Source organism: Aquarana catesbeiana, linkage group LG04, assembly GCF_042186555.1.
Source record: "Aquarana catesbeiana isolate 2022-GZ linkage group LG04, ASM4218655v1, whole genome shotgun sequence".
In the NCBI taxonomy this organism is placed as follows: domain Eukaryota; kingdom Metazoa; phylum Chordata; class Amphibia; order Anura; family Ranidae; genus Aquarana; species Aquarana catesbeiana.
The window spans coordinates 272252780-272271501 of NC_133327.1; the positions used below are offsets into that span (position 1 = coordinate 272252780).

Sequence of the window (18722 nt, forward strand, 5' to 3'; positions counted from 1 at the left end):
GAGCCAATGGCTGTGCTATCAATCTATCCAATCAAGTGCCGAGAACCCCGAGCAGAGGGACAGCGCATCCTCGCTATGGGAAATTCCAGGGCTCAGGTAAGTAAAACAGGGGGGCTTAGGGGCCGGTCACTGCCAGGTGTTTTTTCACCTTAATGCATAGGATGCATCAGGGTGAAAAAACACGAGGGTTTACAACCCCTTTAATTCCTCATTAAAAGCTTCTTAAAAACACTTTGACATTTAACAGTTTGTTAGACTTTTTACCTGGATCCAGTTTGGCCTGCAGTCGGCTAAATGGTGTATCCTGACCAAGGATTCGGATCTGTCTGTGCAAAGCTTCAAGTCGAAAAGTTGTCTCGAGACATGTGAAAGTAGCACCTGACAAACACAGAACGTGGATTTATATAACTATATCTATCATCCTATATATAAACATATTAGGATACAACATGCAGTTGGATTAAAATTGACCTATCAGACCTTTTATTATACATCAATGTCTATGAATCACATGGATTTTTAGAGATAACTAAAAATCTAGAGTTTTTTGTTTCTAAACTCTAACGAAGAGGAAACTGTAGAGGACAAAACAGTCACTATTTATGTGGAAGTAGTGCATTTGTAAAAAAAAACACTTTTTAAAGCAGGTGACTGTTCTAATTCTAGAGTGGCCACCTATATGCTAGAGTTTAGATGATACATTTGCTGCTTTAAAGGCAAAAAGAGCTGCAAGATAGGCTTTTAAACCGTCATTTGACAATGGGTCAGGATGTGGGATGGTATTACTTACTATTAAGGGACACAGGCACTCAGAGACTGATGGGGTTATACTGCTGCCTACTTTAGGATTTGGACACTGGCAAACATAAAATTGTGGCCATCTCAGTACAATCTCGCCTACTCCCACATGCCTCATTTTTGTGAAAAAGCATTATCCAAGAGCATGAACATAGCCACAGTGGATTGACCTGTGTTTTGCAAGGGGCTCCTAAGCAAAAAAATATCCATATGACTTCTAGTTCATGGAGGGACACAAACATTCAGAGACAGTCAGGGTCATACTGCTGCCTATTGGAGGATTTGGACATTGGCAAACAAAAATTGTGGCCAGCACAGTATAACCCCCTCGTATGCCCAGCATGCCTGATTTCTGTGTAAAAGCAGTTCTAAGAGCATGAACATAGCCACAGGGAATGGACCTGTGTGCCAAAGTGCAAAAATCAAAACATTCTCCCCTCCTTCATTGAGGGACAGAAGAATTTAGAAACAGCTGGGAAGTTCAAAAACAGGCCCACAAAAAACAAAACTGGAGACAGCTTGCAGCTCGAAGAGCTGCCTGAAGAACCTTACGCCTAAAGCTGGCATCTGATGGAACCTAAACATCCACCTGGTAAATATTCAAGAACATCTGAACAGAAGACCAGGTGGCATCTTACAAATCTGGGAAACATTAGCCTGATGCCAAAAAGCCCAAGAAGGGGCTCACAGATTGTGCCGTGACAAGAAAAGGTAAAACCTGATCCATAAAAAACTATCAATAAATGGTGTATTACATGCTGTTCATGCTCAGTCACTATGAAATTTGTTTTCTGTATTCTGCAAAAAATCTTGTTTATCCTGCTGCTCTCTATCTCCACATTCTGTTCATGTCCCCAAGTCAGCTAGGGATTTTGCAGCTGTGGTGGCAACTCTGCACATGCTCAGTTTTTAGTGAGTTCCTGTGCTGAGTATTTCCTATCCATCACATCTGAGCAGCCCATGTGACTACAGAGTCACACATGTGGGCGTATACACAGTGGTAAATGACAGCCCAATCCCTCCCTCCTCTTCTATGCCCACTAACCAGCTAAACACAATGGGGACGGGATATTACATGTAGATTAATGGATGCTTCACCTTCCTCTTATTCTAAGATACAGGCTGGAGGGGTGTGACACAGCCTGTGACTGGCAGAAACCTGTCCACACCATGTTATTGCCAAATAATAAGATTAATTTAAAATATCTATTTGTATGAAAATGTAAAACAATCTATTGATATTATTTATTTTTAGTCTGTATTCCAAAAGCTGTTTTTTTTTTTTATATTGGTTTGAACATGTGACCATCAGCAGAAGACTACAAGCTCCTCCTGCTTAGGTTTTCCTGCAGATATCGCAAGTGACTGTATATAGCTGTATATTGATTAGGAAAAAGGTACTTAGATTTGGGTTTTTTTATTCCAATAATTACAGTGCCATCATCCATATACAAAAATTAGAAGGGACAATATAAATTAAACAGTGTTTGTTTAGTATCACTTTAAGACCATATGCTTGAAAAATAAGCTTATGGGAGGAGCAGGTGCCTTGTGGACCATACCAATATTCCATAAATCAAAGGAAACAAAGGAGGATCGCTGCAGGCTATCGTTATCAAATTACAGACTTATTTATTAAGCCCTTAAGGTGAGGGTACACCTGGTGGGGGTCGTGTGCACACCGCATGAAGACACTATTATCAAATGTTATTTGGACTTTTGCTGAATAATTTTATACTCCAATAAGGACTGAGTGAGACTCATGGAGCACGAGCACTTTAAAATTCATTATTTTATATATAGAATGTCACGATATATATGTTATATATAGTTTTTATGCATTTGTATTTAGTATTTGTTTATTTCATTAGCGTTGCACATTGTGTCATAGATTGAAAAATAAGCTGTCTGAGCCCCTAAAAAATGGTGGAACGAGAAGCTGGTATAATCCTGATAGCCTCTGAATCGCTGTGTCCCTCAATGAATGAGAAAGAAATACCCATTATGTGAAGGCTATATATGAGACATTGGTCATATATCATTCCATTAACTTGCACAGCCTTGTTTATGCACTGCTTAGGAAGATACAGATCATCCAGGACTTTTTTTTTTCTCAGACAATGACTTATGCCCTAAAGACTGGGCGATCAGTGGATATCCAAAGAAGCTACTGTGCATCTTCAAACCTATGATCATTTCTGTTATGTGCTACAATCATCTCTACTGGAAGCATAGCCATTTTCAGAGAAAAAGATAGAAAAGGCTGTGCCCTGTCAGGGAGAGCCCTTGTTCTCTGTGCAGAAGAAGTGGTCTCTCTGCAGAACCTCAACACTCTTCCGGAGTCAGAGCTAGAGCTCTTCAATCAGTAATGCTCATGCTCTCTGCTGACTGGGGAACTCTAGCTCTGACTCAGCATGGAGTGTGTGCATAGTGGCAGTGGCTTCTCTGCAGAGGTCAGAGAGCATGGATCTGCCGCAGGATTGCAGGGGACAGACCTTTTAATCAAGTAAAGGCGACTTTCTCAGAAAACAAATTTTAAGACTTTGCACACCGTTTGTTGTGATGAACCTGAATTGTTTGATTTTAACTAAGAGTTCAATTTAAAAGAATACATTGTTTGTTTACAAAGCTTAGAAAGCTAAGATTCAGCACTGCTGGGCAATGTTAAGCAATATGTGTAAAGCAGTCCTTAGTAGACTTTTCATTTTTTTTTTTTTTTTTTGGGTCTGTGCTATATCCATTCCTTAAAGGGGTTGTAAAGGTAACAATTATATGCATTAAGGTGAAAAAACTTTTGACAATACCGCCGCCCCCAGCCCCCCCCGTTTTACTTACCTGACACCTTGAATCTCCGCTGCTCGTTCCCGTCTTCTCTATTGCAGCTCAGCCTGGTCGCTGATTGGCTACAGTGGATGGATTGAAAGCAGCGCAGCCATTGGCTCGCGCTGCTGTCAATCACATCCGATGACGCGGCGCGCCGGGGGGCGGGGCCGAGTGATACAGTGAGCGGCTATAGCCGCCGGCTGTATCACGGGAGCGCGCCCGCAATAACTAACCACCATGCGAGGGAGCTCGCATTAAGGTGGTTAGTTCTTGCGGGGAGGAGCTGAAACAGCTGCCGAGGGACCCCAGAAGAGCAGGTTCGGGGCCACTCTGTGCAGAACGAGATGCACAGTGAAGGTAAGTATGACATGTTTGTTATTTAAAAAAAAAAATTACCTTTACAACCCCTTTAATGCCTTATCTCATATTCTTAGCAAGTGCACACTATGAATTTTATCTCTACTGGTTCTTTTTACCCTCCCATACATCCATAACAAAGGTGTCACCCTGCACCTTGTTAGAGCCACAATCACAGCTCACAACTGTTAGTTCTACAATATAAAGAAAATTTTGGGGATTCTGGTAATGTAACTTGGCTTTGTCATAGCAAAAAGACTTAATGTGATATAGCTTTACTGTTAACATCGAAAAAAATAATACAATTGGCTTTGCTAGAGTTGGTGTTGGAATAGGCTATGAATATTGACGATTTGTTCTTTTGCCACATGTTATCGGACATGAGCAGTAGGGAAAGGCATTTCATATTATGCCACAATTCACTTACCATAAACAAGAGTGGTGATACGGCGCTGGGCATATGTTGCCAAACCTTCACTCAACCACATTTCCTCCCAGCTGGCATTAGTGACTGCATTCCCAAACCAGCCATGTGCAATTTCATGGATGACATCAATAAGCAAGAAATCTTCACTGTCCAAGATGGAACAGATGACGAATGTCAGGCACGGGTTCTCCATGGCAACAATCGGAAAGGATGGGGGCAGGAAGACAATATCGTACCTGGAATGGAGGCAGGGAAGGGTAGTGGGCAAATGGGTTCTGGGTGAGAAAGACTTTTAAGGGAATATATAAAACAAGGGGTATCTCTGAAAACAATAAGCAGAGAACAAATCAGATGGTTATAAAAACCATAAACAAATAAAAGGATTTTAAAAAATTATTTTATATATATATATATATGTAAAAAGAACTAAAAATAAAGCAAATGTTGTACTTTCCTTTTAAACACAGAAGTGCTTGATTACGTCTTGTGATTCGCAACAATTTCAATAGTGCCATCCAACAGTATTCAGGTAAAACAATTCGTTTCCGTATGCATAAACACATGTTTGAGACCACCAAGTGCATCTGTATATGCCCCTGGAAATGGGTAGAGGAAGCAGACACAGGCGTGCTGCAAAGAGTTCAGCATCAGATTATGAAAGTGCAAATAATACCAATCAGCCCAGGTTTTCTAGCCTCTTCATCACCTTCATCCCTTATCTCCAGCCAATTATAATATGGCTATAAGCAACTTAATGGTCACTTTCAAAACAATGTGGTCCACCCCATAACATCTGTAAAAGTGCAGATCTTGCAGAATCAAATCTAATTTCTCATGTGCTAAAACCAGTGCAGGGTTTATGTGCTTCTACAGTGAGGGTAAAGAGTATTTGGTTCCCTGCTGATTTTGTACGTTTGCCCACTGACAAAGAAATGATCAGGCTATAATTTTAATGGTATTATTTTAACAGGGAGAGACAGAACAACAAAAATATCCTGAAAAACACATTTCAAAAAGTAAAAAATTGATTTGCATTTTATTGAGTGAAATAAGTATTCAACCCCTTTGCAGAACATGACTTAGTACTTGGTGGTAAAACCCTTGTTGGCAATCACAGAGGTCAGACGTTGCTTGTAATTGGCCACCAGATTTGCACACATCTCAGGAGGGATTTTGTCCTACTCCTCTTTGCAGATCCTCTCCAAGTCATTAGGATTTCAAGGCTGATGTTTGGTAACTCGAACCTTCAGCTCCCTCCATATTTTCTAAGGAATGAAGGTCAGGAGACTTGCTAGGCCACTCCCGGACCTTAATCTGCTTCATCTTGAGCCACTGCTTTGTTGCCTTGGCTGTGTGTTTTGGGTCATTGTCATGCTGGAATATCCATGCAAGGAGGTTTTCACCCAAGATTTGACGGTACATGGCCCCATCCATCGTCCCTTTGATGCGGTGAAGTTGTCCTGTTCCCTTAACAGAAAAACACCCCCAAAGTATGTTTCCATCTCCATGATTGACGGGAGGATGGGGTTCTTGGGGTCATAGGCAGCATTCCTCCTCTTCCAAACATGGCGAGTTGAGTTGATGACAAAGAGCTTGATTTTGCTCTCATCTGACCACAACACCTTCACCCAGTTCTCTGAATCATTCAGATGTTCATTAGCAAACTTCAGATGGGCCTGTACATGAGCAGCAGGACCTTGTGGGCACTGCAGGATTTCAGTCTTTTACAGCGTAGTGTGTTACCAATTGTTTTCGTGAGGACTATGGTCCCAGCTGCCTTGAGATCATGGACATGATTCTCCCATGTAGTTCTGGGGCTGATTGCTCACCATTCTCATGATCATTGAAACTCCACAAGGCGAGATCTTGCATGGAGTGTCAGACCGAGGGAGAGTAACAGTTATTTTGTTTCTTCCATTTGCGAATAATCGCACCAACTGTTTGGTGATGGTCTTGTAGCCCATTCCAGCCTTGTGTAGGTATACAAATACAATCTGTCCCTGACATGCTTGGACAGCTCTTTGGTCTTGGCCATGGTGGATAGATTTAAATCTGATTGATTTCTTCTGTGGACAGGTGTCTTTTATACAGGTAACAAGCTTAGATTAGGAGCACTTCTTTTAAGAAAGTGCTACCAATATCAGCTCATTACCTGTATAGAAGACACCTGGGAGCCAGAAATCTTGCTAATTGATAGGGGATCAAATACTTATTTCACTCATTAAAAAGCAAATGAATGTATGACTTTTAAAAATGTTGACATTAAAATTATAGACTGATGATTTCTTTGTCAGTGGGCAAACGTACAAAATCAGCAGGGGGTCAAATACTTTTCCCCTCAATGTACATCTGAGATTCTTTTCCAAATGTTAGACTTCGACATAGGCTCATACAAGTTAGAGACAGAGATAGCCATTATCTTTATGTGTGAGCCTGGCACTTCTGTGCACAGTAATATCAGAAAATGCTGGACCAGTGGGGGCATATGAACTGTGCTAATCCAGTCAAGCAATCTGAGGGTGGATTAGTATGTGTCTGATACTTTGCTGGGAGAAAGTGTTGAATACCACTTTTTTTTATAAAAGTGCAATTAACTCTTAAGCAAATGTTTCATATGACTTAATTGTGATATTAAAGTCTTCTGTTTTTAATGTTTAAAAATAACAAACATGTTATACTTACCTGCTCTGTGCAGTGGGGTTGCACAGAGCAGCCCTGATCCTCCCTCTTGTTGGGTCCCTTGCTGGCTCTCCTGCCCCTCCCTCCTGCCGAGTGCCCCCATAGCAAACAGTTTGCTATGAGGGTACCCAAGCCGAGCCACTGCTCTGTGTGTCCATTCAGGCACTAAGCCGTGGCTCAAACCCCGTCCCCTCTCTTTCCTCATTGGCTTACTGACTGATTGACAGCAGCGGGGACCAATGGCACCCACTGCTGTTTCAGCCAATGAGGAGGGAGAGTCCCAGACAGCTGAGGCTCTTGTGCAACATCACTGGATCGAGATGGGGCTCAAGTATTAGGGGGGCCGCTGCACACAGAAGGGTTTTTAATCTGAATGCATAGAATGCATTAAGATAATAAACCTTCTGCCTTTAGAACCACTTTACCTGTCTCTGGAAATGTATAAAACATATTTATATAGCTATAGTTACATCTGATCTTACCGTCCCCAGATATAGGGTCCGTACAAGCTCTCTGCAGCCTGAAGCCACTGTTCTACTCGCCCAGCTAATTTACCGACAGCCAAAGGCAGCACACAGGGTTCAGCCCAAACCCGACTTCTGTTAGAAAACAAACAGTAAAGTACATAAAACCAAGTAATAGCAGAAAAAAAAAATGCCACAGTGAACAAAAGCATTTAGTGGATGAATGCAACCATATGAAATGCGGTTACCTGGGGCCAATATCTGCTGGAAGCAAATGACCTGCAGTCAGGGCCACTAAATAGGCAGGAACAGGATGCTCCATGTAGAAGTGAAAGATGCCCATTTCTTCTATGTAATAACTGTGAGTACAGCTCATAAGCACCCGAATTCCTGCTGGAGCCTGAGAAAAGTATATAAGAAATTAGGATTAACACTGTTCATTATAACATTTTCTTGCAGCATCCATGGCAGGGAATAAAGGTTCTTCCAAACCTTGCAACCAAAATCAATCAGCACACAGCTCTAATTTATTTTTAACTTGCATACAATAAAGTAAAATAGAGCTGATCTTAAAGCGGACCTTCAGTAATTCTTTCATCTTTCCATCTATTAAATGCTCTGCCTTGTTGTTTTAACTTTGGATAGTAAAATATTTTTTTCTTGCAGTAAATACCTTAGAAAGCCCACTTCCTGTTTCTTGTCTGGTAAAAAGAGCTGGTGTGCCTCTGTGTGTCTGTGTAAATCCAGGAAGTGAACAGGCAGCGGCTTCAGCTGCCCACAGTTAAAATGGTTGCAGCCAGACTCAGTGGAGGGAGATTTCTGCAGCATATTTGGCAAATACAGAATCACAGTATATATAAAATAATATGCAAAGTGGTTGGAGGGAAGCTTCAGAATGGCAAAGATGTTTTTATTACAAATGATGTGAGCAGACTGCAGTCCCTCTTTAATGAACAGTCAATATACAAATATAGAGATTTCTATTTAAGGTACAATCTCTGGAGTTACATGATTTATATAGTATCTTTATTAGGGATGAGCTTCGAGTTCGAGTCGAACTCATGTTCGACTCGAACATTGGCTGTTCGCAAGTTCGCCGAACAGCGAACAATTTGGGGTGTTCGCGGCAAATTCGAATGCCGCGGAACACCCTTTAAAAGTCTATGGGAGAAATCAAAAGTGCTAATTTTAAAGGCTAATATGCAAGTTATTGTCATAAAAAGTGTTTGGGGACCCAGGTCCTGCCCCAGGGGACATGGATCAATGCAAAAAAAAGTTTTAAAAACAGCCGTTTTTTCAGGAGCAGTGATTTTAATAATGGTTAAAGTCAAACAATAAAAGTGTAATATCCCTTTAAATTTCGTACCTGGGGGGTGTCTATAGTATGCCTGTAAAGGGGCGCATGTTTCCTGTGTTTAGAACAGTCTGACAGCAAAATGACATTTTGAAGGAAAAAACTCATTTAAAACTACCCGCGGCTATTGCATTGCCGACAATACACATAGAAGTTCATTGATAAAAACGGCATGGGAATTCCCCAAAGGGGAACCCCGAACCAAAATTTAAAAAAAAAAATGACGTGGGAGTCCATACCAGACCCTTATCCGAGCACGCAACCTGGCAGGCCGCAGGAAAAGAGGGGGGGACGAGAGTGCAGCCCCCCCCCCCTCCTGAACCGTACCAGGCCACATGCCCTCAACATTGGGAGGGTGCTTTGGGGTAGCCCCCCAAAACACCTTGTCCCCATGTTGATGAGGACAAGGGCCTCATTCCCACAACCCTGGCCGGTGGTTGTGGGGGTCTGCGGGCGAGGGGCTTATCGGAATCTGGAAGCCCCCTTTAACAAGGGGACCCCCAGATCCCGGCCCCCCCCCCCTGTGTGAAATGGTAAGGGGGTACAAAAGTACCCCTACCATTTCACTAAAAAACTGTCAAAAATGTTAAAAATGACAAGAGACAGTTTTTGACAATTCCTTTATTCTTCTTTCTTCTATCTTCCTTCATCTTCTGGTTCTTCTGGCTCTTCTGGTTCTTCCTCCGGCGTTCTCGTCCAGCATCTCCTCCGCGGCGTCTTCTATCTTCTTCTCCTCGGGCCGCTCCGCTCCCATGGCATGGGGGGAGGCTCCCGCTCTTCTCTTCTTCTTCATCTTCTTCATCTTCTTCATCTTCTTCTCTTCTTCTCTTCTTCTCTTCTTCTCTTCTTCTCTTCTTCTTTTCTTCTCTTCTTCATTTTCTTCTCCGGGCCGCTCCGCACCCATGCTGGCATGGAGGGAGGCTCCCGCTGTGTGACGGCGCTCCTCGTCTGACAGTTCTTAAATAACGGGGGGCGGGGCCACCCGGTGACCCCGCCCCCCTCTGACGCACGGTGACTTGACGGGACTTCCCTGTGACGTCACGGGGAATGCCACAGGGAAGTCCCGTCAAGTCACCGTGCGTCAGAGGGGGGCGGGGTCACCGGGTGGCCCCGCCCCCGTTATTTAAGAACTGTCAGAAGAGGAGCGCCGTCACACAGCGGGAGCCTCCCTCCATGCCAGCATGGGTGCGGAGCGGCCCGGAGAAGAAAATGAAGAAGAGAAGAAAAGAAGAAGAGAAGAAGAGAAGAAGATGAAGAAGAAGAGAAGAGCGGGAGCCTCCCCCCATGCCATGGGTGCGGAGCGGCCCGAGGAGAAGAAGATAGAAGACGCCGCGGAGGAGATGCTGGACGAGAACGCCGGAGGAAGAACCAGAAGAGCCAGAAGAACCAGAAGATGAAGGAAGATAGAAGAAAGAAGAAGTATTTAAATAAAGGAATTGTCAAAAACGGTCTCTTGTCATTTTTAACATTTTTGACAGTTTTTTAGTGAAATGGGAGGGGTACTTTTGTACCCCCTTACCATTTCACACAGGGGGGGGGCCGGGATCTGGGGGTCCCCTTGTTAAAGGGGGCTTCCAGATTCCGATAAGCCCCCCGCCCGCAGACCCCCACAACCACCGGCCAGGGTTGTGGGGATGAGGCCCTTGTCCTCATCAACATGGGGACAAGGTGTTTTGGGGGGCTACCCCAAAGCACCCTCCCAATGTTGAGGGCATGTGGCCTGGTACGGTTCAGGAGGGGGGGGGGCCGCACTCTCGCCCCCCCCCTCTTTTCCTGCGGCCTGCCAGGTTGCGTGCTCGGATAAGGGTCTGGTATGGATTTTTGGGGGGACCCCACGCCGTTTTTTTTTTTTTTTTGGCGCGGGGTTCCCCTTAAAATCCATACCAGACCTGAAGGGTCTGGTATGGAATTTAGGGGGAACCCCACATCATTTTTTTTTTAAATTTTGGCCGGGGTTCCCCTTAATATCCATACCAGACCTGAAGGGCCTGGTATGGAATTTAGGGGGACTCCCACGTCATTTTTTTTTTAAATTTTGGTTCGGGGTTCCCCTTTGGGGAATTCCCATGCCGTTTTTATCAATGAACTTCTATGTGTATTGTTGGCAATGCAATAGCCGCGGGTAGTTTTAAATGAGTTTTTTCCTTCAAAATGTAATTTTGCTGTCAGACTGTTCTAAACACAGGAAACATGCGCCCCTTTACAGGCATACTATAGACACCCTCCAGGTACGGAATTTAAAGGGATATTACACTTTTATTGTTTGACTTTAAGCATTATTAAAATCACTGCTCCTGAAAAAACGGCCGTTTTTAAAACTTTTTTTTGCATTGATCCATGTCCCCTGGGGCAGGACCCAGGTCCCCAAACACTTTTTATGACAATAACTTGCATATAAGCCTTTAAAATTAGCACTTTTGATTATTCATGTTCGTGTCCCATAGACTTTAACGGTGTTCGCGTGTTCGAACAAACTTTTTTCCTGTTCGCATGTTCTGGTGCGAACCGAACAGGGGGGTGTTCGGCTCATCCCTAATCTTTATCCATATAACAAAACCACAAAAAATGTAGAGCCCATTGCTGTACAGTACAATTCTATTCTTACACCTTCATCAGTCAAAGCTGGACAACCTCACTTTTTATTCCATTACTTCCACTGTCCCATAAATAGATACCATCTCACCTATACCCAAGTCACACTCTGATGATGTTAAGTCACACCTAAAAACATGCCAGTATTTTAAATGTGTCAGATGTGCTGTCATTTCATTGAGGTGCCATCACTACAACCCATGAAAATGGTTATTGGCAATTTGGTCAGTAAATTGAAATCCATTAAAAACCCATTCTTTACTAAAGTGGGTTATAAAAAGCATAACAGCCATGCCTAATCCTGTAAGGGTCCTTTCACACTGGGGCGGTTTGCAGGCGCTATTGCGCTAATAATAGCGCCTGCAAACCGACCTGAAAGTGCCGCTGCTTTAATTCCAGTGTGAAAGCCCAGAGGGCTTTCACACTGGAGCGGTGCGCTGGCAGGACGGGAAAACAAGTCCTGCCAGCAGCATCTTCTGAGCGGTGAAGGAGCGGTATACACTCCGCTGAAATCAATGGGACGGCGCAGCTATACTGCCGGCAAAGCGCCTCTGCAGAGGCGCTTTGCGGTGGTTTTAACCCCTTCTCGGCCGCTAGCAGGGGGTAAAACCGCCCCGCTAGCGGCCCAATACCGACGGTAAAGCGACGCTTATAATAGCGGCGCTTTACCGCCGACAACGCCCCTGCCCCAGTGTGAATGGGGCCTAAGGAAAATAAGAAGAAAACTGCGCTAATGGAAAAACAAAAACAAAACAAAGATCAAACAGCAATTCTCCTGTATAACATAATTACAGTATAGCGATATCATAAAAAATAGAATCGCACTGATGAGCATGAATACATGAAATAATTAAAAAAAAAAAAAAAATTAATAAAAGTTGAGAATTCATTAAAATGGAAACCCAATTAGGCCATATAAAAATCCACTAGTGATTAAGATAGTGAGTCCTGATTATCCCCAATGATAAATTCACCTTCAACCAGCTCACCTGGGCCTTTCTCCTGGTAATGCCGTTCTCCTGTACCCCAGACGTCACTCTTTCAAGTGGATGTGGAGTATACCAAGAACTCTAATGACCCCCAGGACCTCAGAGGCCCTTATGCACCTGCACAGGCTGTACTGCTGAAATGTCCAACCCTAGGTGACGTCCCAGGTACAGGAGAACGGCATTACCAGGAGAAAGGCCCAGGCTGGGTTATAAGCCATAGGCGTTGTTTGATCCTTGTAACGGGGGATTAACTGGAGCTGGTAAGCAGCTAATTCTACTGTTGGTGGCGGCATTGTTCACGTGAGGTGGATGATGGTGGATTTATCATTTATAAAATTATAATCAAGACTCACTATCTCAATCACTGATAGATTTCTATATGGACTGATTGGGTTTCCAATTTAATGAACTCTTCAAATTTTATTGATTTTATATTTCATGTATTTACGATCATTAGCGCGATTCAATTTTTTTTATTATGCTTAATCCTGTACCAACCATTGATGCTACACATTGCATCAAATAAAATCAACATCCGTATTTTAAGTCCATAACAATGCAATGATAGTATCACAGCAAAACAAGCCCCCAAAAAACAAGTTAAAAATCCAGATACCTGCTACAGGTGCAGCTATACCGTAATGGCTAGCCACAAAAAACAAAAAACAAAAAAAAAGGCACTTGTCTGGACAGAGAACCAATGTAAAATACAAAATAAGAATTTATCTCATCTACATAAGGCAGGCACTGTTGTTGTTAGACCCTCAGGAGTATTTCTCCAATGGGTGCCTTGCTGTGGGATTAGCTATGGACGTTATGCTTTTATTGGATTTACTATAAAAAACATAAAACTTTAGGAGGTGCTGATCTTTTTGTCTGTTGTGGTTTGGAAGTAATAGAAGATTTTACTATCACTCACAGATTACCTATTGCAGGCGATCGGTCTCTGACTTTGCATAACAGAGCAACTGTAAATGAAATCAGGACTCAAATTTACTGCCTATTATAATAATATCATTAGCTGCAGAGAATTACTGATTACAGGTAAGGACTGGTACATTCCACTTCGAGGTAAATCCACTATATTTTAAGAATGTCATAAGCTATTGTGAAGCCAACTTTCACTGTAATAGGAATCTGCAACACCAGGCAAAGAGGTAAACTGCCACTTAGGACACTGCAACTAGTGATTCTAATCCGAGTCCATCCCCCCTACCGATGCTGATCCGAGTCCACCTCCCCACCAATGCTGATCTGAGACCACTCCCTCTACCGATGCTGATCCAAGTCCACCTCCCCTACCAATGCTGATCCGAGTCCACCTCCCCTACCAATGCTGATCTGAGTCCACCCCCACCTACCGATGCTGATCTGAGTCCACCCCCACCTACTGATGCTGATCCGAGTCCACCCCCACCTACTGATGCTGATCCGAGTCCACCCCCCCTACCGATGCTGATCCGAGTCCACCCCCCCTACCGATGCTGATCCGAGTCCATCACCCCCTACCGATGCTGATCCGAGTCCATCACCCCCTACCGATGCTGATCCAAATCCATCACCCCTACCGATGCTGATCCAAATCCATCACCCCTACCGATGCTGATCCAAATCCATCACCCCTACCGATGCTGATCCAAATCCATCACCCCTACCGATGCTGATCCAAATCCATCACCCCTACCGATGCTAATCCAAATCCATCACCCCTACCGATGCTGATCCAAATCCATCACCCCTACCGATGCTGATCCAAATCCATCACCCCTACCGATGCTGATCCAAATCCATCACCCCTACCGATGCTGATCCAAATCCATCACCCCTACCGATGCTGATCCAAATCCATCACCCCTACCGATGCTGATCCAAATCCATCACCCCTACCGATGCTGATCCAAATCCATCACCCCTACCGATGCTGATCCAAATCCATCATCCCTACCGATGCTGATCCAAATCCATCACCCCTACCGATGCTGATCCAAATCCATCACCCCTACCGATGCTGATCCAAATCCATCACCCCTACCGATGCTGATCCAAATCCATCACCCCTACCGATGCTGATCCAAATCCATCACCCCTACCGATGCTGATCCAAATCCATCACCCCTACCGATGCTGATCCAAATCCATCACCCCTACCGATGCTGATCCAAATCCATCACCCCTACCGATGCTGATCCAAATCCATCACCCCTACCGATGCTGATCCAAATCCATCACCCCTACCGATGCTGATCCAAATCCATCACCCCTACCGATGCTGATCCAAATCCATCACCCCTACCGATGCTGATCCAAATCCATCACCCCTACCGATGCTGATCCAAATCCATCACCCCTACCGATGCTGATCCAAATCCATCACCCCTACCGATGCTGATCCAAATCCATCACCCCTACCGATGTTGATCCAAATCCATCACCCCTACCGATGCTGATCCAAATCCATCAAACAGTGGATAATTTTTGTAAGAAAGTGCTAAGCCCTGGTTCACACTATGAATCACACAGTAATGCGCTGCGTTTGTGACCTGCATTTGGGGTGTTAACATTAACACCCGCTGCAGATTGCAACAGCAGTGCATTTTAAATGCGGTGCAGGACACACACAGATCGCGGGTTTCCAGCACTACGTTCTAGTGTGAACCGAGGCTAACTGGACATCAGAGCTGCTGAAAATAAAATGGTTATCAAAACAAAGGCTGTTTAACTTACCTTGACAGAGGCAGAGTAAGTACACTTTACAGCTGGTGTATCAAAACATGGGAAGAAGGAGCGATTGCAAACAGAGTGCCCCTGAGTAAACACAAACAACTCTGAGCTTCCATAGGAGAGTTCAGGATCCAGCCACCATATCTGAAAAACATTATTAGAAAGTTGTTGCAGGTAATATTTTAATACTTATGCAGCATGGGCGAAACAGAGTTCTTGCTAGAAGCTGAAGCTTTTTACACCAACAAAATTATTTCTTCATTTCTAGGAGGCTCTGACAGTGTACACCTGACATCTCCAGTCTTCACACTTGCAACACCCATTAGAAGTGGGCTCCACTTGGATTGCTGGATTTGTTTTACATTTATCTTATAGAACAAAGAACAACGTAGAAGGAATGGAAACACCAAACTTTGAGGTGGATGGGAGGGGGAGTTAGAATTTACAACAGGAGATCTCATAGCTATAGTAACGAACCAGCGGCCAGGCTGCGGACATTCAAGTATTTACATGTTTTTACCAAGCAGTAAACAAGCTTTAAGGGCTGGTTCACACCATGCTCACACATGAATCGCACAGGAACGCGCTGTGGGTTTCCGTACAATTCACATAAAGTGCGATTTCAGCACATTCATTTTGATTAGGCTAAAATCGCACCTTACGGCATCAAAGAAGTGCATGCACATCTTTTTAAATTGCACTCTAACCGAGTCGCATGATACAAAAGGACCATGTGATCTGGTACAAGAATACACACTGCGTTTGGGGTGTCTTTAACGTTCTATTCACACCTGCTGCAAAATGGAAATGAACTGCACTGTGCATGTGATCTAAATTGAAAAGGAACACACAGCGCGTTCCTGTGCAGGCATGGTGTGAACTGGCCTTAAAACAAGCCCTCAATGACCTCTGTAGCTGCACTTTGGAGCAATTGATTCTTAAATTTCATAATAAAGGCAATCTTGTCTGGTTGTAGTTTGCTTCTTAAGGAAAGCTTCATGCTGATCTGCTGCAGAGCAGTGTTCCCGTGGTTTTCATGCAGGTTAGCTGCACTTTCCCATAGAATCCTATTAGGTCCCACGGTTTAACTGTGTTTTTGGAAAGCACACCAAAGTTCTGCATGCAGGACATTATACAACTTCGGTCAAAGCTGCATAGCTTGTTTTTATCTACAGATGCCCCTTACCTACATAGGCATTTTTATTGGTAAAGGTGAACCTTTACCAATAAACGCCTTTAATCTGTGTGATGTTGGTGCTTATGTTATCTGAATTCCTTGCTATGTTGACCTATAGGCTGCATTCATAACTGCCCGTTTCCTAAACGTGTGACAAAACACACAAGAGTGTGCATATTGAATCACGTTGCGGATATGCATTGCAAACGTGCTACAATCGCAGGTTTCGCTTGCAGTGTCATTAATTGTTAACGGCATCCCAAGCATGGGTAGCAGATGCCTGTTTTGCCACGTGCACTGAAAAAATCCCTTTGTCACGCATAGGGCAGACCACTCAATTTAATGTGCCGATTTAATGTGCGATACGCGCGTTGATGCGCACAAAAAAACCCGCAAACAGGAACACACCTTCCCGCTATGCTCAGGTGTGAATTGGGCCTTAGGCCCCTTTCACACGGTCGGACCGTTCAGGTCCGCCTGTCAGTTTTGACAGCGGACCAGAACGGGCGCTCGATGCTAGTCTATGGAGTGACGGATGTCAGCGGTGACATGTCCACTGACATCCGACCCGGTCCGACCTGTTAAAAGTAGACGGATGCCTCTACATTCAGATCCGTCGCTGGTGGATCGGATCGGGTGAGATCTGATCAAAACGAACATGCGGTCCATTTTCGTCCGATCTCTCCATAGAAACCAACGGCGCTCGACAAGCCCCTCCCCGCTCAGTGAGCAGAGAGGGACCTGTCATCCGCCGGCTCAGCGGAGATCAACGGAGAGATCTCCCGCTGAGCCGGTGGACCGAGGCGGACTCCGTGGAAGCGGATCCGCCTCGTGAGAATGAGGCCTTAATGCTCAGTGGCATTTGAAAGTGATATACAAGCTAAGAAAGATTTACAATGTTGTCAAATATTAATCTCCATGAATTAAATACTTTTGTCATTTGAGCATTATTTATAAAGTTTGGGGTTACTTCGTAAAATGGAGAAGGGGAAAGCTTAGTGCTGGAGGTGCTGAGATTGGTTGGTGTCATAACAGGTTCTGCTACCTTAGTTAGTCAGATAGTTCTGGGCAGAGCAGATGCTGCTTGACCATGTGTGTGTTAAAGTGAAAGTTTAGTCAAAACCTAATTCTAAACCTACTCTCTGCCACATTCTAAGCTTAATCCATCTAGCCCTGTAAAGCAAAAATCGCTATACTTACCTGTTCTGCAGCTGCTCCTGTGCAGTCTTAGCATCAGCAGCGGCTTCAGTGTGTGGGAGTGTGCAGGAGAGGCAGCCGACAATGGACGCGTCATAGTAACTCTATGGGTTAGGTCACTTCCCAGCCGTTGTCGTTTTCCTGGACTGGAACAGCTGCAGAATAGGCAAGTCCAGCGAATCTTTCTTTACAGAGCTAGATAGATTAGGCCTAAGCCTGGCACACACTATTAGTTTATTTTTTCGTTCAACCCAACGGCTGAACGGAAAAAAAAGAAAAACTGAACAGCTCGGGAGGAGGCGCTGTACTAACTATGCAATATTAGTACAGTAATCTCCCCTGCTGAGCTATTGTGTTCTGACCCCCGCCCCCCCCCCCCCGCCAGAACACCCCTGATCATGCCCCTTTGACAGAAGTTATCCAAACAGCTGGCTTCCGTCGGACCGGCTGTACTACACAAGGCCCGAATGGTGGGGTCTATTGAACCAGCTGATGCCGCCCGACATTCATCCCCCATGTAGGGGCTTCGGAATGTGGCCGAGAATAGGTTTAGCGTTAGTTAGCAGTTTTGAGAAAAAAAAGACTAAATCTATGGGTTTACTTTCACTTTAAAAATTGTTAAAGTGGAACTTCACTCTCTCACTCAACATTGACTATTTTTAAAGTGATTGTGAAGGGCATTTTTTTTAAACAACAAACATGTTATACTTACCTGCTCTCTGTGCAATGCTTTTGCACAGAGCAGCTCTGATGCTTCTCTTCCCAGGTCCCCTGCTGGCGCTCTTGACTCCTCCTCTTCTCGGTGTGCCACCATAGGTAGCAGCTTCCTATAGTGGCACTGCTGCATGCTTGATCTTACGCCGTGCTGGCTCTGTCTATAGACACAGACAGCGTGGTGCGACACTGCCCCCTGCTCCCTTGTCACAGGATTTGATTGACGGCAGCAGGAGGCAATAGCTTCCTTGGCTATCAATTTGCCCTCTCGGAAAAAGAGAGCAGAAAGAGACGCTGTTTTCGTGCACATCACTGGATCGAGATTGGGCACAGGTAAGTATAAGAGGAGGCTGTGAGATAGCTGCACACAGAAGGTGTTTTCACCTTCATGCAGAGAATGCATTAAAGTAAAAAACATTATGCCTTTAGA

General features: G+C 44.3%; 1 protein-coding gene across 1 annotated transcript in view; it reads right to left on the reverse strand.

Annotated features, from left to right (window-relative positions):
• The window catches only part of RNPEPL1 (arginyl aminopeptidase like 1), a 43362-nt gene that overhangs the window by 19339 nt on the left and 5301 nt on the right, over nucleotides 1-18722 (reverse strand). The window contains exons 2-6 of the mRNA XM_073626550.1: nucleotides 15208-15348; nucleotides 7797-7948; nucleotides 7567-7683; nucleotides 4406-4641; nucleotides 265-378 (exon numbers count right to left, since the gene is read on the reverse strand). Of these exons, the coding sequence (XP_073482651.1) occupies nucleotides 265-378; nucleotides 4406-4641; nucleotides 7567-7683; nucleotides 7797-7948; nucleotides 15208-15348 (760 nt within the window). The remainder of the gene's footprint in view (nucleotides 1-264; nucleotides 379-4405; nucleotides 4642-7566; nucleotides 7684-7796; nucleotides 7949-15207; nucleotides 15349-18722) is intronic.